The 22,728-nt window shown below is 40.4% G+C and overlaps 6 protein-coding genes across 6 annotated transcripts; 3 read left to right on the forward strand and 3 right to left on the reverse strand.

Moving 5' to 3' along the window:
* Positions 1 to 24: 24 nt before the first annotated feature.
* Positions 25 to 1,463, reverse strand: Cbr-pcs-1 (the record flags this gene model as incomplete). Its single annotated transcript, XM_045242388.1, has 5 exons — positions 25 to 173; positions 224 to 946; positions 995 to 1,080; positions 1,121 to 1,232; positions 1,277 to 1,463. The coding sequence occupies 5 exons, from the start codon at positions 1,461 to 1,463 to the stop codon at positions 25 to 27; spliced, it is 1,257 nt and encodes a 418-aa protein (XP_045092191.1).
* A 2,349-nt stretch (positions 1,464 to 3,812) lies between these two features.
* Cbr-smc-6 lies at positions 3,813 to 7,584 on the forward strand (the record flags this gene model as incomplete). Its single annotated transcript, XM_002631035.2, has 7 exons — positions 3,813 to 3,933; positions 4,017 to 4,145; positions 4,192 to 4,297; positions 4,345 to 5,460; positions 5,506 to 5,853; positions 5,903 to 7,400; positions 7,444 to 7,584. The coding sequence occupies 7 exons, from the start codon at positions 3,813 to 3,815 to the stop codon at positions 7,582 to 7,584; spliced, it is 3,459 nt and encodes a 1,152-aa protein (XP_002631081.2).
* Positions 7,585 to 8,031: 447 nt separating this feature from the next.
* CBG02853 lies at positions 8,032 to 11,174 on the forward strand (the record flags this gene model as incomplete). The annotated part of the gene is made up of 10 exons (XM_002631034.1): positions 8,032 to 8,198; positions 8,246 to 8,777; positions 8,824 to 8,958; positions 9,007 to 9,330; positions 9,378 to 10,115; positions 10,166 to 10,338; positions 10,383 to 10,503; positions 10,550 to 10,807; positions 10,851 to 10,931; positions 10,977 to 11,174. 10 exons carry the CDS (start codon positions 8,032 to 8,034, stop codon positions 11,172 to 11,174), a joined length of 2,727 nt encoding a protein of 908 aa, XP_002631080.1.
* A 119-nt stretch (positions 11,175 to 11,293) lies between these two features.
* On the reverse strand, positions 11,294 to 17,238 carry CBG02851 (the record flags this gene model as incomplete). The annotated part of the gene is made up of 9 exons (XM_002631032.2): positions 11,294 to 11,421; positions 11,468 to 11,751; positions 11,796 to 12,014; positions 12,064 to 12,245; positions 12,294 to 12,389; positions 16,334 to 16,531; positions 16,573 to 16,997; positions 17,045 to 17,122; positions 17,166 to 17,238. The coding sequence occupies 9 exons, from the start codon at positions 17,236 to 17,238 to the stop codon at positions 11,294 to 11,296; spliced, it is 1,683 nt and encodes a 560-aa protein (XP_002631078.2).
* CBG02852 lies at positions 12,592 to 15,510 on the forward strand (the record flags this gene model as incomplete). The annotated part of the gene is made up of 8 exons (XM_002631033.1): positions 12,592 to 12,659; positions 12,705 to 13,040; positions 13,088 to 13,219; positions 13,265 to 13,460; positions 14,553 to 14,720; positions 14,767 to 14,902; positions 14,953 to 15,212; positions 15,259 to 15,510. 8 exons carry the CDS (start codon positions 12,592 to 12,594, stop codon positions 15,508 to 15,510), a joined length of 1,548 nt encoding a protein of 515 aa, XP_002631079.1.
* Positions 17,239 to 19,241: 2,003 nt separating the features above from the next.
* On the reverse strand, positions 19,242 to 22,115 carry CBG02850 (the record flags this gene model as incomplete). The annotated part of the gene is made up of 8 exons (XM_045242389.1): positions 19,242 to 19,286; positions 19,339 to 19,542; positions 19,590 to 20,432; positions 20,537 to 20,817; positions 21,075 to 21,131; positions 21,184 to 21,216; positions 21,330 to 21,368; positions 21,440 to 22,115. The coding sequence occupies 8 exons, from the start codon at positions 22,113 to 22,115 to the stop codon at positions 19,242 to 19,244; spliced, it is 2,178 nt and encodes a 725-aa protein (XP_045092192.1).
* Positions 22,116 to 22,728: the final 613 nt, after the last annotated feature.

Raw genomic sequence — 22,728 nt, forward strand, 5'->3', positions numbered from 1 at the left:
TAATTTTCCGTTTTCAAATTGGAATCACAGATGTACATCATTAGAACAAGCGCAAGTCTCGCCAATCTTATTTTTCGAGCACTTGTTGTTTGTAGTTTCTGTTTTGTTGACATTAATGATGACAGGTGGCTTAGAACAACAGATAAGTGTTCGGATCTGTGTCGTCAGTTGGTCTGTAACAAAATCACACAGTACTTAATGGATGGAACGAAACAAAACTCACCCATCTCATTTATGGTTTCAGCTGAAAATTCTTTTTTGTATTTTTCTGTTAAATCTCCAATTCTATCACTTCTTTCGGAATATCCATGTTTGAAAGGCCATGCAACTAACAATGCAGCTACTGCTGAACTTGAAAACACTTCAGCGAATCGAGTTCTGCGAATTTCGGCGCAAATCAGTTTGCAGGCATCGCTGTGTTCGTTTGAACATTCTACACATGAGTTCTTCTGGTCAGCATCGAATGTTTTTTGAGTGCAGCACAGGGCGTGTGGTGCAAAACATTGCCCGAATTTTCGACAGCATAATTGAAATTCCTCTTCCTCGTTCTCCAATGGATCACAAAGTAAAAACTCGTTCCATGAAATTACAGATGTGGCAAAGTCAGAATCGTTCACATTCACATATGCTTTCAATCCGTACATTATCAGTGGGCGCGTTCCTTTCCTCAACTCTAGTTCTACGAATCCACGTGGCTTTTTGGTTGAGATGTCAACTGAGCACAGCGCCTTTTGAAGTGTTTCTAGTTTTACCCAGTGAGGAGGGTATTTGAATCTAGCAACATCCATAATTAGAACTTGATCCGAATCAGCATGGTAAGCTGCCAATGGGGAGAAGTGACCGGTTCCAGTTTGTCCCAATACGCTTCGATCATAGCTTGCCACTAAAACTTGATCATCGCTTTTTACCGAGTTCACAAGCGATGCTCGGAATTTTTTGAGGAATTCTGAAGGGAAAAAGAAATAGGTTTCATGAATTTCCGACTACAGCCAACCTGGAGTTGTTTCCCCATAACTAACAGAGGATCTCAAACGATTACACGTTGCGAGGCACGAGAACTGCTGAAGGTTGATTCCAGATCTTGAACCAAAGATTTAAAGTTAAATTAATAATTATTTACTTTTTAATATTTTCCAATGGTACACAACAGTCCAGCATTGATTCGTGATAGAATCTCCATGGTGCCTTCCAGACTTTTTCTGGGTCAACTTCCAGCGCATTGAGAACCATCACTAAATACTTTAAATGTAAAAAATCCCAATTTTTTCACACTAACCTAGTGTACTTAAACCACAGTATGCTGGTTCATCTTGGGTTCTGAACTGTGAGGCAAGTTTGAAATAAATGTTTGCTGATCCCTGAAGCAATGCTTCTGTGAATAACTTTTTTCCTAATTCACTGGAGAACTCGACACATGTTTCCGGAAGTGGTCGACGGTAGAAGTTTTTCGCCGTAACCGACATTTTGAAATTTCTGAAACGATGAGCTAAATTCTTTTGATATGTTTCTCGAAAAAAAACCTTTTTTGAGACATGAAAAAATTGGCAGAAGAGAGAGAATGATGTGTTATTTGTGAGAAAAGAGATTGCGAGCTAACAACTGGGTTAGTGGTGTCGGAAGAAGAAAACGAGAAAACCCATTCATTTTATTACAATTCGATTGAGCTTTAGCTTTTTTCCAATCACAATCATGGGGATTAACGAGACAGAGAAGTGAAACTTGAATAGTAAACTGACAAGTGAGAGTAATAGAAACACCAAGAAACATGCAACTTTCAAATCGACTTCGATTAAACATGTACGACGAAAAATTGATGGCAATGAGTCACAACTTGGTAAACTTTCCAGCTTATATACTTACGTCCGTCCGGCACTGCAAGCAAACGTCCGCTGAAGTTTGTTTTGCATCATAGGTTATCACTTCGTCACTCGTTTTGTTTGGAAACTTGTGAGAACGAGATGAAAAGTCCAGAAGAGAAATGAAAGTGCTGAGAAAAGTGCCAGGTGATGCACTCTGCGAACGGATAGTGCGAAAACAAAAATTTTGCCTGCTTCAGCATGGAGAAAAACAAAGATAACCGAATATTACAGCTAGCTGCTGCAGTTTACTATTTATAATTTTCTATGAATTTTACCGATAAATTTATCGAACTTTTGCCGATCGGTGCCGTATAACATACTGTCTATTCAATAAAACGTGGGCGCGCCGCAGGTTTTATTGAATAGACAGTACAAGGCGCACACTCAAAAATAGTGAATAGGGTCTCGCACGGAAGTGAGCAGGCGACCGTAGTGTTTTCACCGGACTACGAAACTTGTTTTATGGGGTTATTCAGGGAGTCGGCAAAAAAGGAAAAAAACTCCGCGAAAACTCGGAGAGTGTTCCAATCTGGCTGAAACTTTGGGGAAAACTGGAGAAAACTATAGGAAACATTTTGCCAAAGCTTGGGGTCAAAATATCAACTTTGTAAATTTGTCTGAAATTCCAGCCAAATTTTCAAAGTCGATATTTCCCTGAATAACCCCAATATTCGATTTCATTCAACACCTTTTCGTTTTTTTTCCCGTATCGTTAATACGTACTTCACCATCCAGAGCAAATCGACATTTTTTTCTGTTTTTTGAGTTTTTTTCTGCTTTTTTTGTAGAAAATATCCAAAAATGTATGTCCGGAATCCGGATCTCTGTCCCATTTCCTCGCCTGTTTCGATTTCATTATGTTCAGGATCATAGAAAGCTCTAAACAGCTTTCAAAAAACACAAATTCACTGAATTAGGGCTAAATTCTGGCAATTACTCTTTGACTACACCACTCTTTGACTACACCTACTCTTTGACTCCACATTCTCTTTGACTACAAAATCTCTTTGACTGCATTTATCTCTTTGACTACACTTGTCTCTTTGACTACAAAGTCTCTTTGACTACAAAGTCTCTTTGACTACACTTTTTTGTTTTATAGTACTTTTTGACTGAATTTATTGGAGTTTCCGATTTTTGTCTCAAATTGTAGGCTTAGGCTAAAACACCAGTTTTCCGGTAAACGTTTCAGCCTAAGCCTTTGATTTGTACAGAAAATAATAAAAATTTGGAAATCTCAGCGAAAAATAGTGAGAATTTTGCTGATTTTCGCGAATTTCGGTACTTTTTTTCACTGTGATGTATTTTTGGAATTGTCAGTTTTTTGTTTAAAATTATAGGCTTAGGCTCAAATTCTTCTTATATTCTGTGAGAACGCCCACAAAAACTGCAGAAAATTTAAAAATTTTAAAAAGTGTAGTCAAAGAGACAAGTGTAGTCAAAGAGATAAATGTAGTCAAAGAGACTTTGTAGTCAAAGAGAATGTGGAGTCAAAGAGTAGGTGTAGTCAAAGAGTGGTGTAGTCAAAGAGTAATTGCCCTAAATTCTTCACTCCGTTCGGGAAGTAACGGCGGAGAGCACACCAACGGAAGGAACGAAAAAGTTAGGAACAATCTGGTAGAAAAATAGGCGGCGTCGGGGTTCTGAGCCTAAATTGCAAGTTCATGTTTTTTAACGTAAAAAAAAACCGTGCGCAGCTCGCAATTCTGGAATATGCCCCCGACTCCGCCCATTTTTCCTACCACTCTTTTGTTTCCGCACGGCCTCGTATTGCGAAACCTCGTAACGACGCGTCGCGACGCATACATGACTATGGCCGTGTGTCATCTATTGTGGCCTAAAAAACTCTTTCTCTTTCCTGCTAAATCTTTCGATTTTTGGAGTAGTTGCGGCTAGCAACCTCCAGTTCTTAATAATTGCTCTTTCTTATTTAAAATAAAGTCGATTCAGGGTATGAGCAAGAACAAAAGGGACTGTTCTAGTCCGAATGAGAATCTCGCACCTATTCGATCCACTATGAACGACGACGATGCCAGTGCCTCAGTTCCAGCAAAGAAGCCGAGGCTTGAAGAAGGTAAGCTTTTCTCCAGAAAAATAGACTACGGAGGATAGGAGATTTTTCATTCACAATTGGAGGCTAAACAAATTATTTTTCAGAAGAAAGAATAGCAGTAGCGGGTCGCGTTGCCTCTGTCAAACTTCAAAATTTTATGTGCCATGCAAATCTTCAAATCGACTTTAACACAAAACAAAACAATTGTTTCTACATCGGCGGTCCGAATGGAAGTAGGTTGAAATTTACTAATTTGTTGATGTTACCTGTTTTGTTAAGGCGGTAAAAGTGCCTTGTTTGCTGCCATCAACTTAGGTCTCGGAGGAAGAGGTTCGGACAATGACAGAGGAAGTACGGTTAAGTCGTATATCAAGGATGGAACACCGTAAGTAACGATAATCAAAAGTCGATTTTTCCATTTTATTCTTACAGACAATCAAAGATCACAATCACTTTAACCAATAAAGGATTAAATTCACATCCAGATTGGGACGATTTAATTTCTGTGGAGCGAACCATCAATCAATCATCATCAACCTATGTAATGAAGAGTATCAAAGTGTCGGCAAACGGTCATCAAACCGAACATGTCATTAGCAAGAAGAAAAGTGATATTGATCGTATTGTGAACCGATTCAACATCCATCTGTCAAATCCGGCATTTTGGATGAGTCAGGACAGATCCAGGAGTTTTTTAGCCAACTTCAAGCCTTCCAACGTTTATAAACTTTATCTTCAGTCCACCAATCTTGAAAATATCCGTCAATCGTACGTTCGTTTCGCAGCCATCATTGATGAGTGTTCTCAAATTGTGGAGCGAAAATCAGCAGAAGTTTCTATTCAGCAAAGGAAATTGAAACGAATGCAAGAGCAGCGGGAGTTGCAAATGAGAGTGGAAAGTGATCGTGCACTCATCGGAGTATACGTCTGGAAGCTTATTTTCTGCAAAGTTCGTGATTTGGAGGATGAAATCAAACTGAATAAAAAGAAGCAAGAAGTTCACAATAAGTTGCACGAAGAGTGGAAAACCCAATATGCAACCAACCGTGCAGAAAGAAATCAACTCGAAAAAGCTGTTCAAGACGTTTGTGAAGATGCCGAGCTTCAGACCGAAGAGATGGGTGAAGCGCAAAAACTACAAAAAGCGAAGACCGACGAAGTGATGAAGTTTAAAGACGAGATCAAATCACTGGAGCAGCAGAATAGGAGAAAGAAAGTTGATATTAACGGATGCAAAGATGCAATTAGGGAAGCTGAAAACAAATTGAAATCAATGGTGGCTAAACAAGGAAACGACGAGGTTAAAAAACAGTTGGAAAGGAAAAATGAGGAGTATCAAAGAATCAGTAAGGAGGTGGAAAAAATGGAGATTGGTGGAGAAAAAGTGCAGCTGGAAGAAAGAGCAAATTTTATTGCGAGCGATCTCAATAAGAAAAGCAAGGAGAAACATGAAACTCTAAAGGAATATCACAAACTTCAAACGGAATTCACTAACCGACAAGATATGTTGCGTCGTGCCAAAGCCGCTAAGCAAAACTCTGTCAATAAGTAAGTTGCATTTAAAACTGTACATAACTGATTATATTTCTTCAGATTCGGAAGCTCAATGTCCCAAATCTTGTCTGAAATTGGAAAGAGAAGAGGAGAGTTCAAAGCGCTACCGAAAGGTCCAATCGGAAAGTTCGTGACTCTTAAAGATCCACAGTGGGCGTATCCTGTGGAGCAGTGTCTCAAAAACGTCGCGAACAACTTTTTATGTCACTCACAGTCGGATTCCGCCGTCCTCCGAGAGATTTTCACTCATTTGAGACTTCCTAAAAACGAACGACCTACTATTATTGTGTCGGAATTTTCTGGAAAACGTTATTCGAATCTTGTTGAGCCAAGTGACGAATACCCATCGATGTACCGAGTGCTGCAAATTTCAGATCCGGATGTAGAGTAAGTTAAGATCCGGATGTACAGTTGTTTTATGCAATGCTTTTTCCAGTAATCTGATAATCGACAAGACCAGTTGCGAACAGTTTATTCTTTTGAAGGATAAAACTGAGGCTATGAATTTGATGGGAAGTAAACATCCGCCGAAGAATGCCTCAAGAGCGTTCACATCTGACGGTTCTCAGGCATATGCCAATGGACCGAACAGTCAATATCGTTTCTATGCTAATAATTCGCGAGACACAAGACCGTCCGGATTATTCCAACAAGTAAATCTCGATGAAGCTGCGCTGACAAAGGAAGTGAAAAACATTGAGCAGGCAAAGATGCAGATAGACACCGATGTGAAGCAGATAGAAAAAGAAATTCAAGCCCTGAGAAGAGAACAACAGTCTGCTGACAAGGAAGTGGAAGAATTTGAAAGGAAACTCTCAAATCTCCGAGGTCACGAAATACGAACTCGCCGAAGCGTTGAGGAATTACAAAACTCGATTGCGAATTCCTCTAAAGAAGAGCAAGTCACAAGTCTGTCCGATTCGATTGCGGAACTCAAAAGTAAACTTTCACAAAGCGAACAAGAAATTCTTGAAATCGAAGAGAAAATGAAGGAAATTGAAAAAGACATGCAACCATACGTAAAAGAAAGAGAAGAATCTGCAAAGACGTATGCTGAATTGAAAAAGGAACTTGAGGAATTGAACCGAACGATTCTCAAATTCCATGAAGACATGGCTGTTCTGGATAAAAAGGGAGACGTTCTTCAACTTCGTCTAGAAAAACTGGCCGCTGATGAACAAGTTTTGTACCACAGAGAAGCCAGACTGCTCACAGAAAGAGACTTCGCTGTGGAAAGTCTTGAAACAGAAAAGTTGACCACACCCATGCCACCAACAGAGCAAGATCCACCCGATCTGACTGATTTCCCAATCTCTGACAAGGCAAAACTGAAATTGGCTGAACTGCATAAAAGTGTGGAACGAGCTTCAAAAGGATGTGACATGTCCATCACCCACGAAACTGTCAAGGATTTCAAGGAGACACTCAAGATGCATCGTTTCTTTTGTCGTCAGCTAGAAGAAGCCGTAGAAAGTCTCCGCGAAGTGCATGCTGCCCGTTGTCGAGGTTATGTTAGTTTGAAAACGTATACCGAAATGAAGGTCTGCGACAAATTCCAAGAGCTTCTTGAAGTACGAGGACATTTCATCGGAGGCCTTGAATTCGACCATGACAAGGAAACACTCAATGTTAATGTGCAGTCGTGCAAAGAAAAAGATTCCATGGCTGACCGCCCGCCAGCGGATGATGAAGATGAAGAAGATGAAGAGGAGGAAGAGTTGGAAGATGATGATAGCGATGACGGTCATGCACCACGAAGAAAGAAGGCCAAAAAGCAACCGAAAAAGAAGAAGAACCGTGACCTAAAAGGTTTATCCGGCGGAGAGAGATCATTTGTAACAGCTGCACTGGTCATGTCCCTTTGGGAGGTTATGGAACAACCATTCCGTATGCTCGATGAGTTTGATGTCTTCATGGATATGATGAACAGAAAGGTTTGAATTTTAATATTTTTCAGAAGATTATTCTAATTTTCAGCTTGTGATGGATCTTCTCGTCGAACTGGCAACAAAGAAGTTCCCGCACAATCAATTCATTTTCTTCACTCCGCAAGGAATCAAAGAGTTGAAGATTGTTGATGGTCTTCAAGTTTTCGAGATGAACAAAGTGCGCGACTAGCCAATTTGGAATTTCTCTTTGATAAATTGTATAATGAACGAATCCTTATGGATCCCATCACCCCTGGAATTTCTCTATTTTTAAAGCTCCCCCTTCTGGTTTCAGTTTCACTTTTTATGCCACAAGATTCTTAGCCCGACCTCCTCACATTCATTTTATCTCATTTCTGACATTCTACCTGTTGTAATTACTGAAAAATCAAAACCGCTGTTTCAAAAATTCCTTCCCTTTTAGCTTTATCGTTAATATTCTATTTTCTGTTCTTTCATTTTGATTTGTTTAGAATGCACGAAAATTTTAAAATGTTTGTAGAATACTTCTATTTAGCTGTTCGGAAGACGATGAGTTGACTTTTCTCATTCTAGTTATTATGTTTCATCTGGAACTGATTGTTTTGGATATATATGGGGTGATTCATTGGAACTATGAGCTAGAAATAATTCCAGAATGTCTGGGACCGCACAGGCCCAAACAATTTTTGACAAGGGTCTCCGAGGGCCGGTATCTGAACAACTGGGAACGATCTCAAACCTCAGCAGACTATTCGAAGAGAACCCAGCACCAACTTTTGTCAACTCTATGTTATTAAGAGTGGCTGATGCATTCAAGGATGGGTAAGAGTTTAGAGATAACGATAAATCAATTTTACTGATTCTAACAGAAATCTTGATCTTCGTGTTGCCATCGCTCGAGCCCTCAGTCAATGTGGAACACATCTGACACTCGCATTCTCCACACCCGAAATCTTCCGACGAATTCTCACAGTCAGCCATTCAAACGATCCGAACGCTCGAGAAACTGTACTTGATGTTCTAGCCGAACTGTCAGCACTTCTACCAGAATCCAATCAATGTCATCATTTGATTCGAGAGTCACTTTCAACTAATCATGAAGGTGAATTTCGAGCGACATGTCATGCACTCAAATCATTCGCATCGCTGTCACGAACGTTTTCCGAGTCGATTGTTCTGCAAATCGGCAAGATTCTTGAAGAAGATGAAGCATCTGAATCAAGGAAAGTTCAATTATGCTCCGCGTTTTCTACGATGAGTGCTACTGCACAAGTTGTGGAGCAGGTGTTCGGAATCGCTGATACAATTCTTCCAAGAACAATAAGTGATGAGTATTTCCATGCGTTCATCGACTCTACGACGAGTTTATGCATCGAAATCAGATATGCTATTTCTAAACAGGTAAGCCTAATCCACTGAAGTTTCTCAAACAACACTCTTCTTTAAGATTGGATTGCTACTGAAACTCCTAACTCCTTCAGGAAAAGATCAACCTCCGTCAGAAACTCGACGGACCATAATTTTGAAGGAACTGAAGAGGTTGGCTGAATTCCCAACTATATGGTCAGAGGAACAAGTAAAAGCAAGTCAATGATTCATTGAATTATGATGTATACTTAAATGCTTTCAGATCTTTTTGGCATCACTAAAACCCGGAATGACTTCTCGATCTCTAATGGATTTTTTCGACGCGACAACTTCTCTTTCGAAAAATTGCCCTATTGAAATTCTATATGCTTTAAAAAATCTTGCTATGTCGAATACAGGATATGGATCTCATGCTAACCCAGAAGTCAGCGTTCGATTCGTGTATTTCGCCTCTCAAGTTGTCTGTACGCCCAGAGCATTTGAGAAGGATTCCCCAGAAACCATCGAATGCACAATGATGGCTTTCTCTGTAGTCATAGTGAGCACATGTACTTGTGGAAAACTGAAGACACGATTAGCTTCGAAAGTAAGTCATGATTCTTTTCAACAAACAAATACAATTACGTCTTTCAGTTGTTTCGAGCTATCGGAGATCTTCTACTGGCCTTCCCGTACACTCATAACGTTTTCTGTCCTATGATCATATCCGCATTGTTTTCTGCATTCGACTCTCCTGTAACCGATGATTCTAATCAGAAGGAACGATTGGAGCTGTTGTGTCGACTGGTTGATTCTGAGAAAATGTACATTCCAGAGATACACAAATGGGCGTGTCAAGTGAAGAACGAGAAGAAAAAGTTATTCGATACATATCCCAGTCAGTTCTCATATCTTATTCTTGCTGTCGGAACATCTCTCCCTGAAAACTGTCCACAAGTGTTTTACGATGAATGTGACGTGTCAAAGTATGAAACAGCAAGAAGTGCATTCCGAAATGGACATTGGAAAAGTGTGGCATCTCCAAATCTGGATGCTCTCAACCTGTACCATATGCCACAGTTTGAGAAGAAATGGATCATTGCTCTCCGAGAAATCGCTGATTCAGAAGTGACATGTCTTGGATTGGACAACCTAGAAAAGCAGCAGAATCATCTTATCAGTGCATTATCTGCTCTGAAATCAGCGAAATCTGGTTCTCGCTTTGGAGCAGATCTTCGTTTTCCGATTGGAATGACTTCTGCAATGTTATCAAGTTCCTATGCACATTTTCATCTTCTTTCGGTGCTCCGCCCGTTTCTTACAGTTTTATCCGGTGCTCTCCAAAATGATTCCTTCTTCAATCCAGTGATGGCGAAACGGTTTTTGGTAGCTGTAAGTCAAATTTGCCTCGTTTTTCAAAGATCTTCTACAAAATTCTACAGCTCTCTCCCTGTGAAGCATCAATAAATGAAGCACTAAACGACTGGTCCGCTCTGTGTCGAGCCAGTTTTTGCGCTGATTCAACGTCTTTCGATCTCATAACTCTATATTATCTACGAGTATCTGTACTATTGGTCTCTGTTAGAGTGATTCTCAAAAAGCAATCACCGGATAAGTGAGTGTCAAGTTTTCTGCCGGTCAATAACTTCAAACTTTCAGTATTGTCCAAATTCCACCAATGAACAGTGCGAGAACATGTTCGTTATTGCAGAAGGAACGATTGGAATGGGTCATAGATAAAATCAAATACCTCCGTTATGAGTTTCATCCTAATATCAATGTGAGTTAGTAAGATATTCTGAAAATAGTTTCTCTCTAAATTTTAGACAATCAAACTTCTCTACACCATCACAGAGCAGCTATCCACTATTCCATACATGCTCCCCAGGTTCTTCTTCCATCAATTCTACCACGTCGACTTCAAAATATCAACAACTCCACAAATTGAAAAAGAAAAGCCGATCAATGTGATGGTTGGAGAGACGATTCCGATTCGTGTAGATGGTGCTATTTCATCGACACATCCATCACAGATTCGAACAGTAATTGTGTTTGCTGAAGTGACTTACCACACTAATCATTCAGTAAGTGTCATATTTATTTCAATGTTTATTTTAAGTTTTACAGCACAATCAAGTACTGAAAGAAGTCGTCGATCAGATTGATAGCAAATACTTCACTGCTCAGTTTCTACTGAGTTTCAAAGCGGTAGTAGTTACCAATGTTTATAAATTGAAGCAATAATATTTTCAGAATTGTGATGTAAGGTTCCGAATAGAATTCATTGATCAAACAACGAGAAAGCAGTGGAAAGCAGATGGAGGAACAACGATTCCAGTTGCAGTTCGAGAAAAGTATCATCAGACAGAATTCAAACGAGCTGGCGCCGTACCGATACCAGCTGATCCGCGTTACATGGTTCGCAGTACAATGTTCAATCCGGAAGCTTAGAAGACTATATTAATGTTTAGTTATGCTTTATTTAAACAGTTTTGGAATATATGATTTAACGTTTATCTTGCGGAAAAATTGAAAAGAAAATAGAAAAATATCTAGAATGTGGTAAATGATCAAGCTCTGTGCCAATTGGTCTGATGAGGTAGAATGTTTTCTCCTCGATTCACGATTAAGGTAGTCTTCCGTTCCAATGGACGAGCACAACGAGCGCAGCGACGACAGGATGTTGTGGCATGGGCAACTGGAAATTTCGAAAATTGATTCAGAGTACAATTCCAAAAGCCTACCGCCATCCAATGCAGCTCCAGAAATACTCTTCATTGCGTTATCTTGCAAAACTGTAAACTTTTTATCGTATTTTTCATGAGCCTCTCTCCAAGCCGCTTCGACACGTGGATCCGGTTGAACGATGTTCGGACGGCTTTCCGTTTTAGTAAGAGGATACAACATTTTAGAATTCTCGTGTAGTTGGTCTCGGAGTTTTCCGTATTTGGATCTTCGATTATCACGCATCACCATATCATCATGAGCTTGACGAGCTTTAAACTCTTCCAACATTCCAATAGATTGCCTAGAAACCCCGGAAACTTAAGAGATCAAAGGTTCTTAACTCACTTGATAGTTTGATTTCTTTCAACTTGATTTGTATGTTTCAATCCCTTCAATCTGGCATCTCTCCATCCGTGTTCATCCGGTCTCTCCGCCCACCACAACCAATTTCTATCTGATGGAGCGCCGAATCGACTCATTTCCATCTGAAACTCTAATTGCTTTCGAGCCATCTCTTTCGCGTGTTCATTCGACTTTCTCTCGGCTTCTCGAGCATTCGCAAATCTGAAAAAAGAGATCTTCAAAAATTTCCAAGTTATCAAAAAACTCTTACTCGAGTGCAGCTCTTGCATTGCTTGTCGCATCAATTGCTTCGTTTTTCTCAAATTCTGCGATTCTTCTCAATCGTTTTTCTTCGACTTGTCTATCAAGTTCAGCTCTATATGCGTCTTTTCTTGTTCTTTGTTCTGCCTCTCGAATTCTGGGTGATTCGTGACGGAAGATGTAATTTTCTTGCTGAAAATAATTGTTTGGGGAGTTCTAGTCAAAACTGTCTGAACTCACCACCGGCGATTTGGGTCTTCTTTTCTTCAGTTCTATCATTTCAGCATTCACACGATCCACGTGCTCTCGAAGTGCCTTATTTCTTTCTGCTTCTTCCTGAATGCTTTTGGATTACTGTAGATATCTTGAATAGATTTCAGAAGCTTTAAGAATATAGGTCAACATCCTGAAGTGTTCTATTTTGGCAACGTGTACGTTTATATATTTAATTTTTCGGTTCCAACTACCACTGGCAACTCCAACGGAACACAAAAATCAACAATATTCTCAATTTTGTAAGCGTGCAAGTCTTCAGAAAATGTCAGGTTCTAAAGAAAATGCAAACGGAGGGAACTGCGATGAGCTCAACTTTAGTATTGGAGAAACGTTTGTGAATTCTGAAGATCAAAAGTTTTAAAAATTCAATTTCAGAGTAAGCGGATTCAAACTGGTGAAGAAGATAGACGAAGGAGGATTCGGGCAAGTTTTCAAAGTGACAAGAGATGATAAAACGTTCTATGCGATGAAATTGGAATCGAGTTTTCAAGGAGGTGGATCTGCGATCAAACTAGAAATCAATGTTTTGCAACAACTACCAAAAGATACAGTGTTCCCTGAATTGATTTCTGGAGGAAGAAAGCCGCGTTTCCATTATCTCGTTCTTGAATTACTTGGTGATAATCTCAAAATGCTGAAATCCAGAAGTCCAAATCCAGATGTTTGGACCGATGGAACATGGTCGAGAATTGGAATTCAGTGTTTGTATGCGTGAGTTTGATTTTCGGATTTAAAAAAGCAAAAAGAGATATGTTCAGAATCAAAGTGATGCATGACTCTGGATTCGTGCACAGAGATATCAAGCCGAACAATTTCGCAATCGGTTTGAACACAATTTCAGAGTTAAGAAGCAGACGAGTTCTTCTTTTCGATTTTGGTTTGGCCAGAAAGTGAGTTTAGGATTACTGTATCCCTCTATGAAAATCAAAACCTAGATTTGTTCGAAAACTCCCGCCAGCCGACTTGGGTATCTCGAAGAAAACAGACGCCGCTGTCTCCAAGAATGGAGCATCGAAACTCAAGACAAAGCAAGTGAAACCGTCTGGAGAAAAAGGGTCGAAAGTAAAAAAAACCAGGAGCAAACATGTGAACACTGAGGACGTTCTTCGAAAAAATCAGATGAAAGTTCAGGTCAGTAGTTTTTCTTTAGAAAAAGGAAGCTCGACAAACCGTTTAGTGAATAAGTACCCACGGTGAGTTTTTCACTACCGCTGCTTCAACTTTGGAATTTTTTTCTCGAATTCTAGTCCATAACTTTTTTTCTGTTCCATAAATCTTTAGTAAATTTTATGAAGAATATATAGCAAAAAAATGAATCAGATTTTTTTGTCCGTTGTACTTTAAAACGTCGCAGACTGTTTCGCATTCGGTAGTGAAAAACTCACCGTGAGTACCAACCACGTTTGAGTAATTACAAAAATAGTCCAAAATAACTGTCGATTTGAACTTTTCAGAGTTTGTTGAAAAACTTTTATTCCGGATTTTCAGCATACTTAACTGTAAGATTTCTTTGCCTTATTTTTGAACTTCCGCGACTAACAATGCTAAAATATTAGGTCGTCTCAAAAGTAATCTGTATTTTTTAGGAATGCATTTCGCCCATGTTCGCGGGTCGATTTTCGTTTTCTTTTTTGTTTTAATGATGTTCATCTTTTGTTCATTAAAACATGCCAGTTTGTTTCAAAAAATCTCAGTTCATAGCCTCGCCAACGAAATTTATTATGCTCGCTTAAGAATGGTTAACAGGGTAAGCGCTTCGATGGAAGATCTGACCTCAAGTTGTACCTAGGTGCCTTCTTTACGCAATAGCCTCCCACGTTCTAGACGAGAGACATTGAACATCTACCAAAACGTTGGCTGGGTATGATGGACCATAATGAACATTAGATTACTTACTGAAATATTGCTAGAGTTGAATAAAGTTTCGTTGAAAAAATTTCAAAAAATACAGATTACTTTTGAGACGACCTAATATGTTTTTAAGAACGATATGTGTTTTTGTTAAATTTTTCTGCCCGTGGAAGGCCTCAAAATTCCGGATTCCGTATTCCGTAACGGATTTTCCGAATTCCGAGCTTTTTTTTCGTTCAGGATTCCGTTTTCCGGATTCCGGATTCTGAGAAAATTGTTTTATTTCGGATGCCCTATTCCGCTTCTCAAAAAAGTCATTCCGGACATCTCTGGTTTTTGCAAGAAAAGAAAGGTCGATAATATTATTTTCAGATGAAGATGAAAAAGCTAAGAGGACCGAAGGCAGCTGATAACAGTCAACGGACTGCAGAAGAGAAGCCGGACGAAGATGAGTATGCTTTTCGGATCCCTCGTCCACATACGGATTTCCGTGGAACCCATCAGTACGCTTCACCAAATGCTCACTTACAGAAAGAACTAGTAAGCTTCTTTTAGCCAGATTCACATGTCTAGAAGATGTTTTTAGGGTCGCCACGATGATATCTGGTCGTTGATGTATATGGTTGCCGAGTTTTTTGTCGAACTTCCATGGACTAACAATGAGGATCTTCCGGTGGATGAACTCAAAGATCAGTCATCACTTCTTCGTTTATTCATTGACGGTTAGGCCTCTTTTTGTTTTGAATTTCTTCAATTGTTATAATAATTTTAGAAAAGAATCCCAATCGTCTCACACAAGAAATGCGTCGCCAACTGAACGAAATTGACAAAATGCTCAAATCGATGAACTATTATACTCATCCGAATTACGAACTGGTCTATCAGTTCTTGAAGGATTCAATGGATAAATCCAAAGTCTCTTGGGATTCGCCTTTTGACTGGGAACTATCGGGGCAATCTGAACTGGAGAAAACGATTAAACAACCCAAGAAGAAAAATTTCTATTGGGAGAATCCAAAATCGTTTTTCAAGGTTATTTGAAACTTTTCAGTTTGACTTTAAAAAATGAAAATTTTAGAATAGTCGCTGGGTTGAACTGAAAATGCCATCTCTTTCGCCACCGGTCTCATCTAAAAACTCGTCAGCGTCAAAAGCAAGATCTGTGAGTGGATACAAGAAAGCGGACTACAAAGCACGTGGAAGAGGTCCGATGAGTAAGGAAGACTCGGCAGATGGCGAGGATGTGTTGGCAAAAGCACCTACTCCGGCACAGAAATCGTCAAGGAAAGAGCCAGATGTGATTTCTGTGGAATCAAAGAAGCAAATTTAAACCTATGATTATAACTTATGAATAAATATGTGTGTTGCTTCTGTTGACTGTGCAGGGGGATAAAAACGGGTATATTTTCAGCATACTTGCGAACGGGCCCAAAGCGGGCCGTGGCGGGCCCTGTCATAGTTTCTTTTAGGATCAATATTTTTTGACTAACTAAATTAGATATGATAGAACTCGACGAGCACTACAAAATATACTATTTGGAACACTGTATCATGTTTGTGAACAAATTTACAGACCAAACGGGCCGAAAAAACCGGCCCGGCCCAGCCCGCATTTGCAGCTTTTTGGCTTGTAACTTTGTTCAAAAATATGATACAGTATCTCAAATACTATCATTTCGTAGTGCTCGTCGAGTTCTACCATATCTACTTTAGTTGGTCAAAAATATCAATCCTAAAAGAAACTATGACAGGACCCGCCACGGCCCGCTTTGGGCCCGTCCGCAAGTATGATTTTCAGACATGAATATCTTGGAAACACGCAAATTGGTAGAAAGATGATTTTACGTTTGACTCAAAGCTTCTGAAATTTTCCAAGCGATTCCTCAAGGTTAGGTATTGTTATTATTGTTCGAAAAAGAACGTCATGTGTTTCTTGCACGCCGTTATGCTTTTCCTGATACGAAGCAACTTTGACAAGCGATAACTCAGCTCAAAGTTGATCAAATACTTTGAAACTTGACCAGTTTACAAATGAATTATTTGAATTTTTGCACTACAAATTTGAGCCTATCACAACGCTTTACTTAATATTTATGCTAGTACAAACTTTAGTAAATTATGGGCCACTCTTTACTTTTCCCTTTCCTTCTCACCTTTCTAAACGCTTCCTCCTTCTCTCTTGTCAAATCCTCATACATCTTTGCTCTTTTCATTGTCTCATCATATTTTCTTCTTTCTTCTTCTGCTTGTCTTCTCATCCTCTCCATATATGCATCTTCGGCCTGACATTGTGCACAAATCTCATGACTGTAATAGTCTTCTTCGTATTTTGTTATGAGGTTTCCATGTTTCTGAATACCCAGATTAGACTCGAGAAACGTCTCGGTGTTACCTCATTATCACTCTCAAATCTGATATTCCCCAATTTCTGCTCCATTTCAACCATTGGATCCTCATAATGTCTTTCGCCTCCAAACCCTCTCATCACTCCTTTATCCACATCTCTATCCATTTCTTCTCCTAAATTGAACTTTAGATTCATGGGAGGTGTCGATATTCCACGTGGCATGGGATCATTCGGATAGATTTCAGGTGGAAGATCCATACGGTAACGATCAATGTTCGGAATACTGGTCTCGTCTCCACCCATCAGATTTCCAGGAAGCACTAAACTTCCATCGTCTCTTCCGAAATTAGATATATTCGCTGGTAAATCTATAATCATTTCTCGATTTGATTCTGATAGATACTGATGCATTCCGGAGCCTGGTGGTGTCCCGTTTCCACTTATTGGTGGTGGTGTATCGAGAGGAGAAACTGAAATTCTTATTTTTGGACTTTCAAGTTTTCTTGAATATTCTTACATTGTGTTCTATAATTCTTCATCATTCTCGGCTCATCTGGTGGTCTGAATCTGGGTGCTTCGAAGTTTTCCAAAGCTTCTGAACTTCTTGCCTTACGGTTTTATTGAATAACTCTAATCACCTCTTATCTTATCAGCTTCACTCGGTTCTCGATTTCCCATTCGATCATAAAAATACACTTTTCCATAACGCATTCGTCGCACCAAAAATAGAAGTGAATAAGTAGTAAAAAGAAGAAGAAGAAGAAGAAGAAGGTCTCCTAGAAAATTGCAAAACGCTAAACTAATAATGACTTTTTGAGGGTGTCGAGCCGAGTTTCTGGATTAGGAAACGGTTCAATGAACCTTACTAAACTTCCGTAGTTATTTACGAAGGAGCAGATTTCAACCGGAAAAATATATTTACTTTTCCGAGAATTGCATTGTAGGAGAAAAAGAATATCCCACGAATTCAAAGAGCACGGAGGCGAAAAGTGCAAATGAGGAGGCGGAGCTGAATGTCTCTCAACAAAAAAGAAAAACAACAAAACTGGAAATTTCTTATGTTTTGTTCAGGTGAAGAAGTATGGTCTGGCCAATCGAAAATATGAAAAAGACAGAATACTGCACGAAAATGTATGAGATATGAATGCAAGCTATATATTTAAAAAAACTATACATATGTTATGACAGATTACAGTAACGCTAAAACAAGAGAATACGAAATATGAAAACGCGTGGCGCCGCCAAACGGTCGAACCTGACAAAAAAACCTGACGGTCGAACCTGACGGACGAACTTGACGAACGAAACTAATGAACGAACCTGAAGCAAACGGAAAAACAAAAAACTGAAAAAAAACGGACGAAAAACGGACAAAAACGGACGAGTAACGGACGAAAAAAGGACGAGAAGCTGACGAAAATTAAAAATTTTACCAAAACTATACTTCTGATCTAACTTTTTATTGCAACACATGCCGTTCAGAGATCAGAGAATTCCCGGTATAATACCCTAGGTTACCTCGGGGGTTTCCATCAAACAATCTCTTCTGAGCCCCTAGGGAATATGCATACTAACCTAGGAGCTCCCCTACCTGCCAACCATCCTTAGGATAGCAGCCGACTCAGAAGAGATTGTGTGATTTTCACCGAGAGACCACCCAAACGAGGACGATTATATATTGCCGAATTAAAAAAAACTAGGACATGAGAATTTTAAATACGTCGCTTTTTTTATCTACGAAGTTCCCCATTTAAGTTCAGTTTTTGCTGAAAAAAAATGGATTCTAGAGATGCTAGCGATCATTTTTATACTAAAAAATCAAAATTTTGTTCAGAAAATCCCACCAAATTCGCATAAGCTAATTTGATCTTTACAGTATCCGTTTTAGGGGCAATGCCTCATAAAACGACACGAAGGCTGCCCGAGAAAATTTTCAAATCCCAGTTTCTTTAATCCGACAATATGTAGGGTTTCCGTTGCGGCCGACATCTCCCGGGTTCCGCCGTCCACTATAAATACTTTGCGTGCAATGTGGGCGGGGCTTATGTTGACACCATTATTAAGGGAATTTCACCAGTTTTCGACAGTTTTCCGTCCCGGTGTCAGTCTGTAAACTTTTTTTTGAAAAGATTGAAAAATTAATATAAATTTACGTGACCCTATAAGAATAATTGAGGAGCTGAACCACGAATCAGTAAAAAACAAGATTGATTCGCGCCGAAGGCGCACCAGCTTGCTTGTTCAAGAATAAAAACAAATACCATGACTTCAAGAGCCTGGAACACAATTTAACACTGCCAAAAACAGTGATTTCAGTGAAAATCTTGAATTTCTAATCTTTCAGGCCCCAGTAATCTGACTATTTTCTCTACATTGGGCCATAATCTCTATAATTTTGTTCGTTTCTTTCTGATATCAATGTTATGTGATGTTCTATATAAACTTCTATATCCGTTTCAGTTACCACATAAATCCAAAGATCTATGAGACGAAAGGACAAGTGGCAAAGCGGAGCTGGAAGTGAAACATTGAGAAAAAAAACGTTATTCTGACATGCGTTTATCATTTTTATAGATACATCGTGCATAATAATTTAGGTGATTAGGGGAAAATGAAGCAAAAAATGGGGGACAGGGATATCACAGAAAATGACCAAAAAGCAATGTTGAATATAGAAGGCACTGAATAAATGGACTCGTAGCTGGGAAACGTCGTTATTCGACTGTCACGGATTTGGCCAAATTGCGGGGTCGGTCAACCTAAAAATCAGATAATTCTCACTGTGTCAAGAGAACAAATATTTAAACTTACATTAGCACCATTGAGCTCGGCGATGTGGTAGGACAAAAGTTGGAGTGGGATGACGGTAAGGATGTTCTGCACACAATCGACGGTCTTTGGAACGCGAAGAATATGCTTCATTCCTGCAAGATCTCCCTCTGGAACAGAGTTGTCCGCGATGATGATTGGAGCTCCTTTGCGGGCAACGACTTGTTGGAGAGCGTTCAACGATTTCTGAAACAGAAAAAGTATCAGAATTGTCTCGTTTATATTCTTATTACCTTGTAGACATGATCATTGCATACAACCATACAGATGCTAAGGAACTCATCAACCATGGCAAGTGGTCCGTGTTTGAGTTCACCAGACATGATTCCTTCGCAATGCATGTACGAAAGTTCCTTGATTTTGAGTGCTCCTTCGAGGCATGTGGCAAAGTTGAATCCACGTCCCATGATGAGAAGCGACTTCTCCTTGTAGATCTGTTGAGCGATCTCATGGACCTTGTCGTCGAGCTTGAGAACTTCGCGGATCAAGTTTGGAAGATCGTTGAGTGCATCGATAATCTCTTCACGTCTAGTGGCCATTGAAATGCGATCATCGGACAAAGTGAGAGCGAACATTAGAAGCGAGAGAATCTGGGAGGTGTAAGCTTTAGTAGAAGCGACTCCGATTTCTGGTCCAGCGTTGATGTGGATTCCGCAGTGAGACTCACGACAGATGGATGATCCGACCGTGTTAGTTACTCCAATAGTGAGAGCTCCACGTGGCTTACAGTATCTCAAAGCCATGAGAGTATCGGCAGTCTCTCCACTCTGGGATATGAAGAGGCAGACATCGTCACGGAAGATTGGTGTTTCACGGTCCAGGAAGTCGGAGGCGAGCTCAACAACAACTGGCAACTCCGAAAGTTCCTCAAGGATTTGACGGCAAGCAATGGCGGAGTGGAAAGATGTTCCACATGCAACCATGATGAGACGACGACAACGCTTGATGTCCGGAAGGTACTCCTTGATTCCACCGAGAACGACTTGTCTTGATGGAAGGAGACGCCCACGCATCGTGTTGACGACCGAATCTGGCTGCTCGAAGATTTCCTTTTGCATGTAGGTCTTGTAGGATCCCTGGAAATATGATATTATTTAAACGAGTGTTGACTGTCAGGTGATCCCTGGTTCCACCTATCTCTCTGACCGAGTTCACGTCAGTGTTTTTCAAGCCAACCTACCTTCATGATCTCTTGGAGCTCCATCTCGAGGAGTTGAACTTCTCTCTTTTGCTCTCCATTGTCGGCGTGACGGGAGATACGGTGGATAGTGAGTGCTCCATCCTCAACGAATGCAACGTCGTCATCCTCAAGGAAGAGAACTTGTTTGGTGTGCTCGATGATGGCGGCGGCATCAGAAGCAACGAAGTATTCGACTTCCCAATCAGCAGAATCGAATGGGCGGACGGCTGTGGTGCTGTCGGATATCTCTAGCTTGGCGGATCCATTCGACGATCTGACAGCTGAATAGAGACTATTATTACCCAGCGAGCGATCATTTTGGTTTAGAGGAACTTGAGATAGTTAGTAGAAGTTTCCCCTGGGTATGGAGGTATAGAGAAAATGAATTTCGTGCAAATAAGATCTACCATTCTTCAGAGAATTCATAAACGCTGACAATCTTCTCTGGGACTCGTCTACAGGTACTGGTAAATTGCAAACATCTCGGGAATCTAACAGCTTCTAAATTTTAGTTTGGAAAGTGGGAGGGACTTCTTACCAATCGAAAGGTCCAGGATGTTGTTTGGCGTCTCGACGAATGATGACTCATCTCGCACTGAAAAACAATGTGTAAAGAACTGAATAATCCCTGGTGCTCTGAAACTTACAGTGGGTAGCATGGTTTGACATGAACCGGCGACCTGAAAAATAATTGATAACGTTTTGAAAGGAGGAAAATGATAAGCATGCAGGGGTTAGTCCAGCAGTGATTTCAAGCAACCAAGAGAGATGAGACCCAAGTTTGAAAATTTACCATCAGTTTGCTTTTCGTCTCCCCATTTCCACCCAGCATCTAAAGAAAATTTCAGACATTTTTGGAAAGTTTCTTACTCTAGAAACCCATGTAAAAACTATAGTTCTAACCTTTGGAGAAAGAGACTGGGAAGTGGTTGGTCTGGAGTCTCGAGTTGCTCTTAATTCCGACGAGAAGTGGAGAACCACGTCTAGAAGCAACAAGTTGTCCTGGGAAGCGAGACGACTTGAAGGCCAATGCGAATGCTCCTTCCAACTGCTGGATAACAGTCTCGACCAACTGACGGAACGAGAAGTCGGGGTAGCGATCATGGATGTGCTGTGTGAGTTTGGCGATGACTTCAGTATCGGTCTCGGATTCAAACTTGTGTCCCTTCTTCTCGAGGTACTCCTTGATCTCGCGGTAGTTTGTGATGATTCCGTTGTGAACGACGAGGAACTCATTCTTGTCGTTGCTACGATGTGGGTGAGAGTTGACATCACGTGGTGATCCGTGGGTGGCCCAACGGGTGTGTGCAATACCACAATGGATGTTGTACTCCATATCCATGTCAAGGTCATCAGCACTCTCCTTGATGAAATCGCTCAAGACTGACACCTTTCCAGCTTTCCGAAGCAATGCAACCTTCGAATGAGGCGACTCGATGTCATTGGATCCATCGATGGCGATACCAGCGGAGTCGTATCCTCTGTATTCCATTCTTTGCAGTCCTTGAACCAAAATGTCCACAATTTCCGAACGCTTCTTCGGTGTGAGGAAGTTGAGGTAAGCGAAGATTCCGCACATTTTGAATTCGTTGGCTAGTTAGTAGTGGTGATTACCTGCAATAATTGAATGATTAGAGCTCGCATAACAGAAACAAGAATAAATGAGTAGGAATTGAACGCCTAGAACGATAATGAGGCTATGGATGAGATCGAGAAAGAGGAGTGCGACAAGTCCAGTGTAAACATAAGAGAAGAATGACCTGAGAAATAGCCGCTCCTCAATCTCCGCTGAGGTAGCACCAGATACCATCTTCAACGGCCCGAACGAGCAGCCTCTTGATACTTTTCGTGTGTCCTTTTCATTAAAAACGAGACAACAGACGACAGGCACTTTTTGCAGCAGTGGACCACCCCATAAACAGCAGTGAGTGGCGTGGCAAATAGAAAACAGCGAGAAACAAGGGAGCCGAGAGATGAGTTGAGAGTTAGAATCGCAGAGAAAGCGGCGAGACGACACGTGGAGCTGATTCATTCGATGATGTTTAAGATCACAAATTAATAGAAAACGCCCTTGAAAAGTCAGCTGTTAGAAGAATCAGAAGTGCATGACCATTCCATAGTAAAAAAGGACAAGAGAAACGGAAGTTCCAGCATAACAATGACCAGCAACACAGTACGACACCGACAGAACA

This window comes from Caenorhabditis briggsae (genome assembly GCF_000004555.2).
Source record: "Caenorhabditis briggsae complete genome, chrII, whole genome shotgun sequence".
NCBI lineage: Eukaryota > Metazoa > Nematoda > Chromadorea > Rhabditida > Rhabditidae > Caenorhabditis > Caenorhabditis briggsae.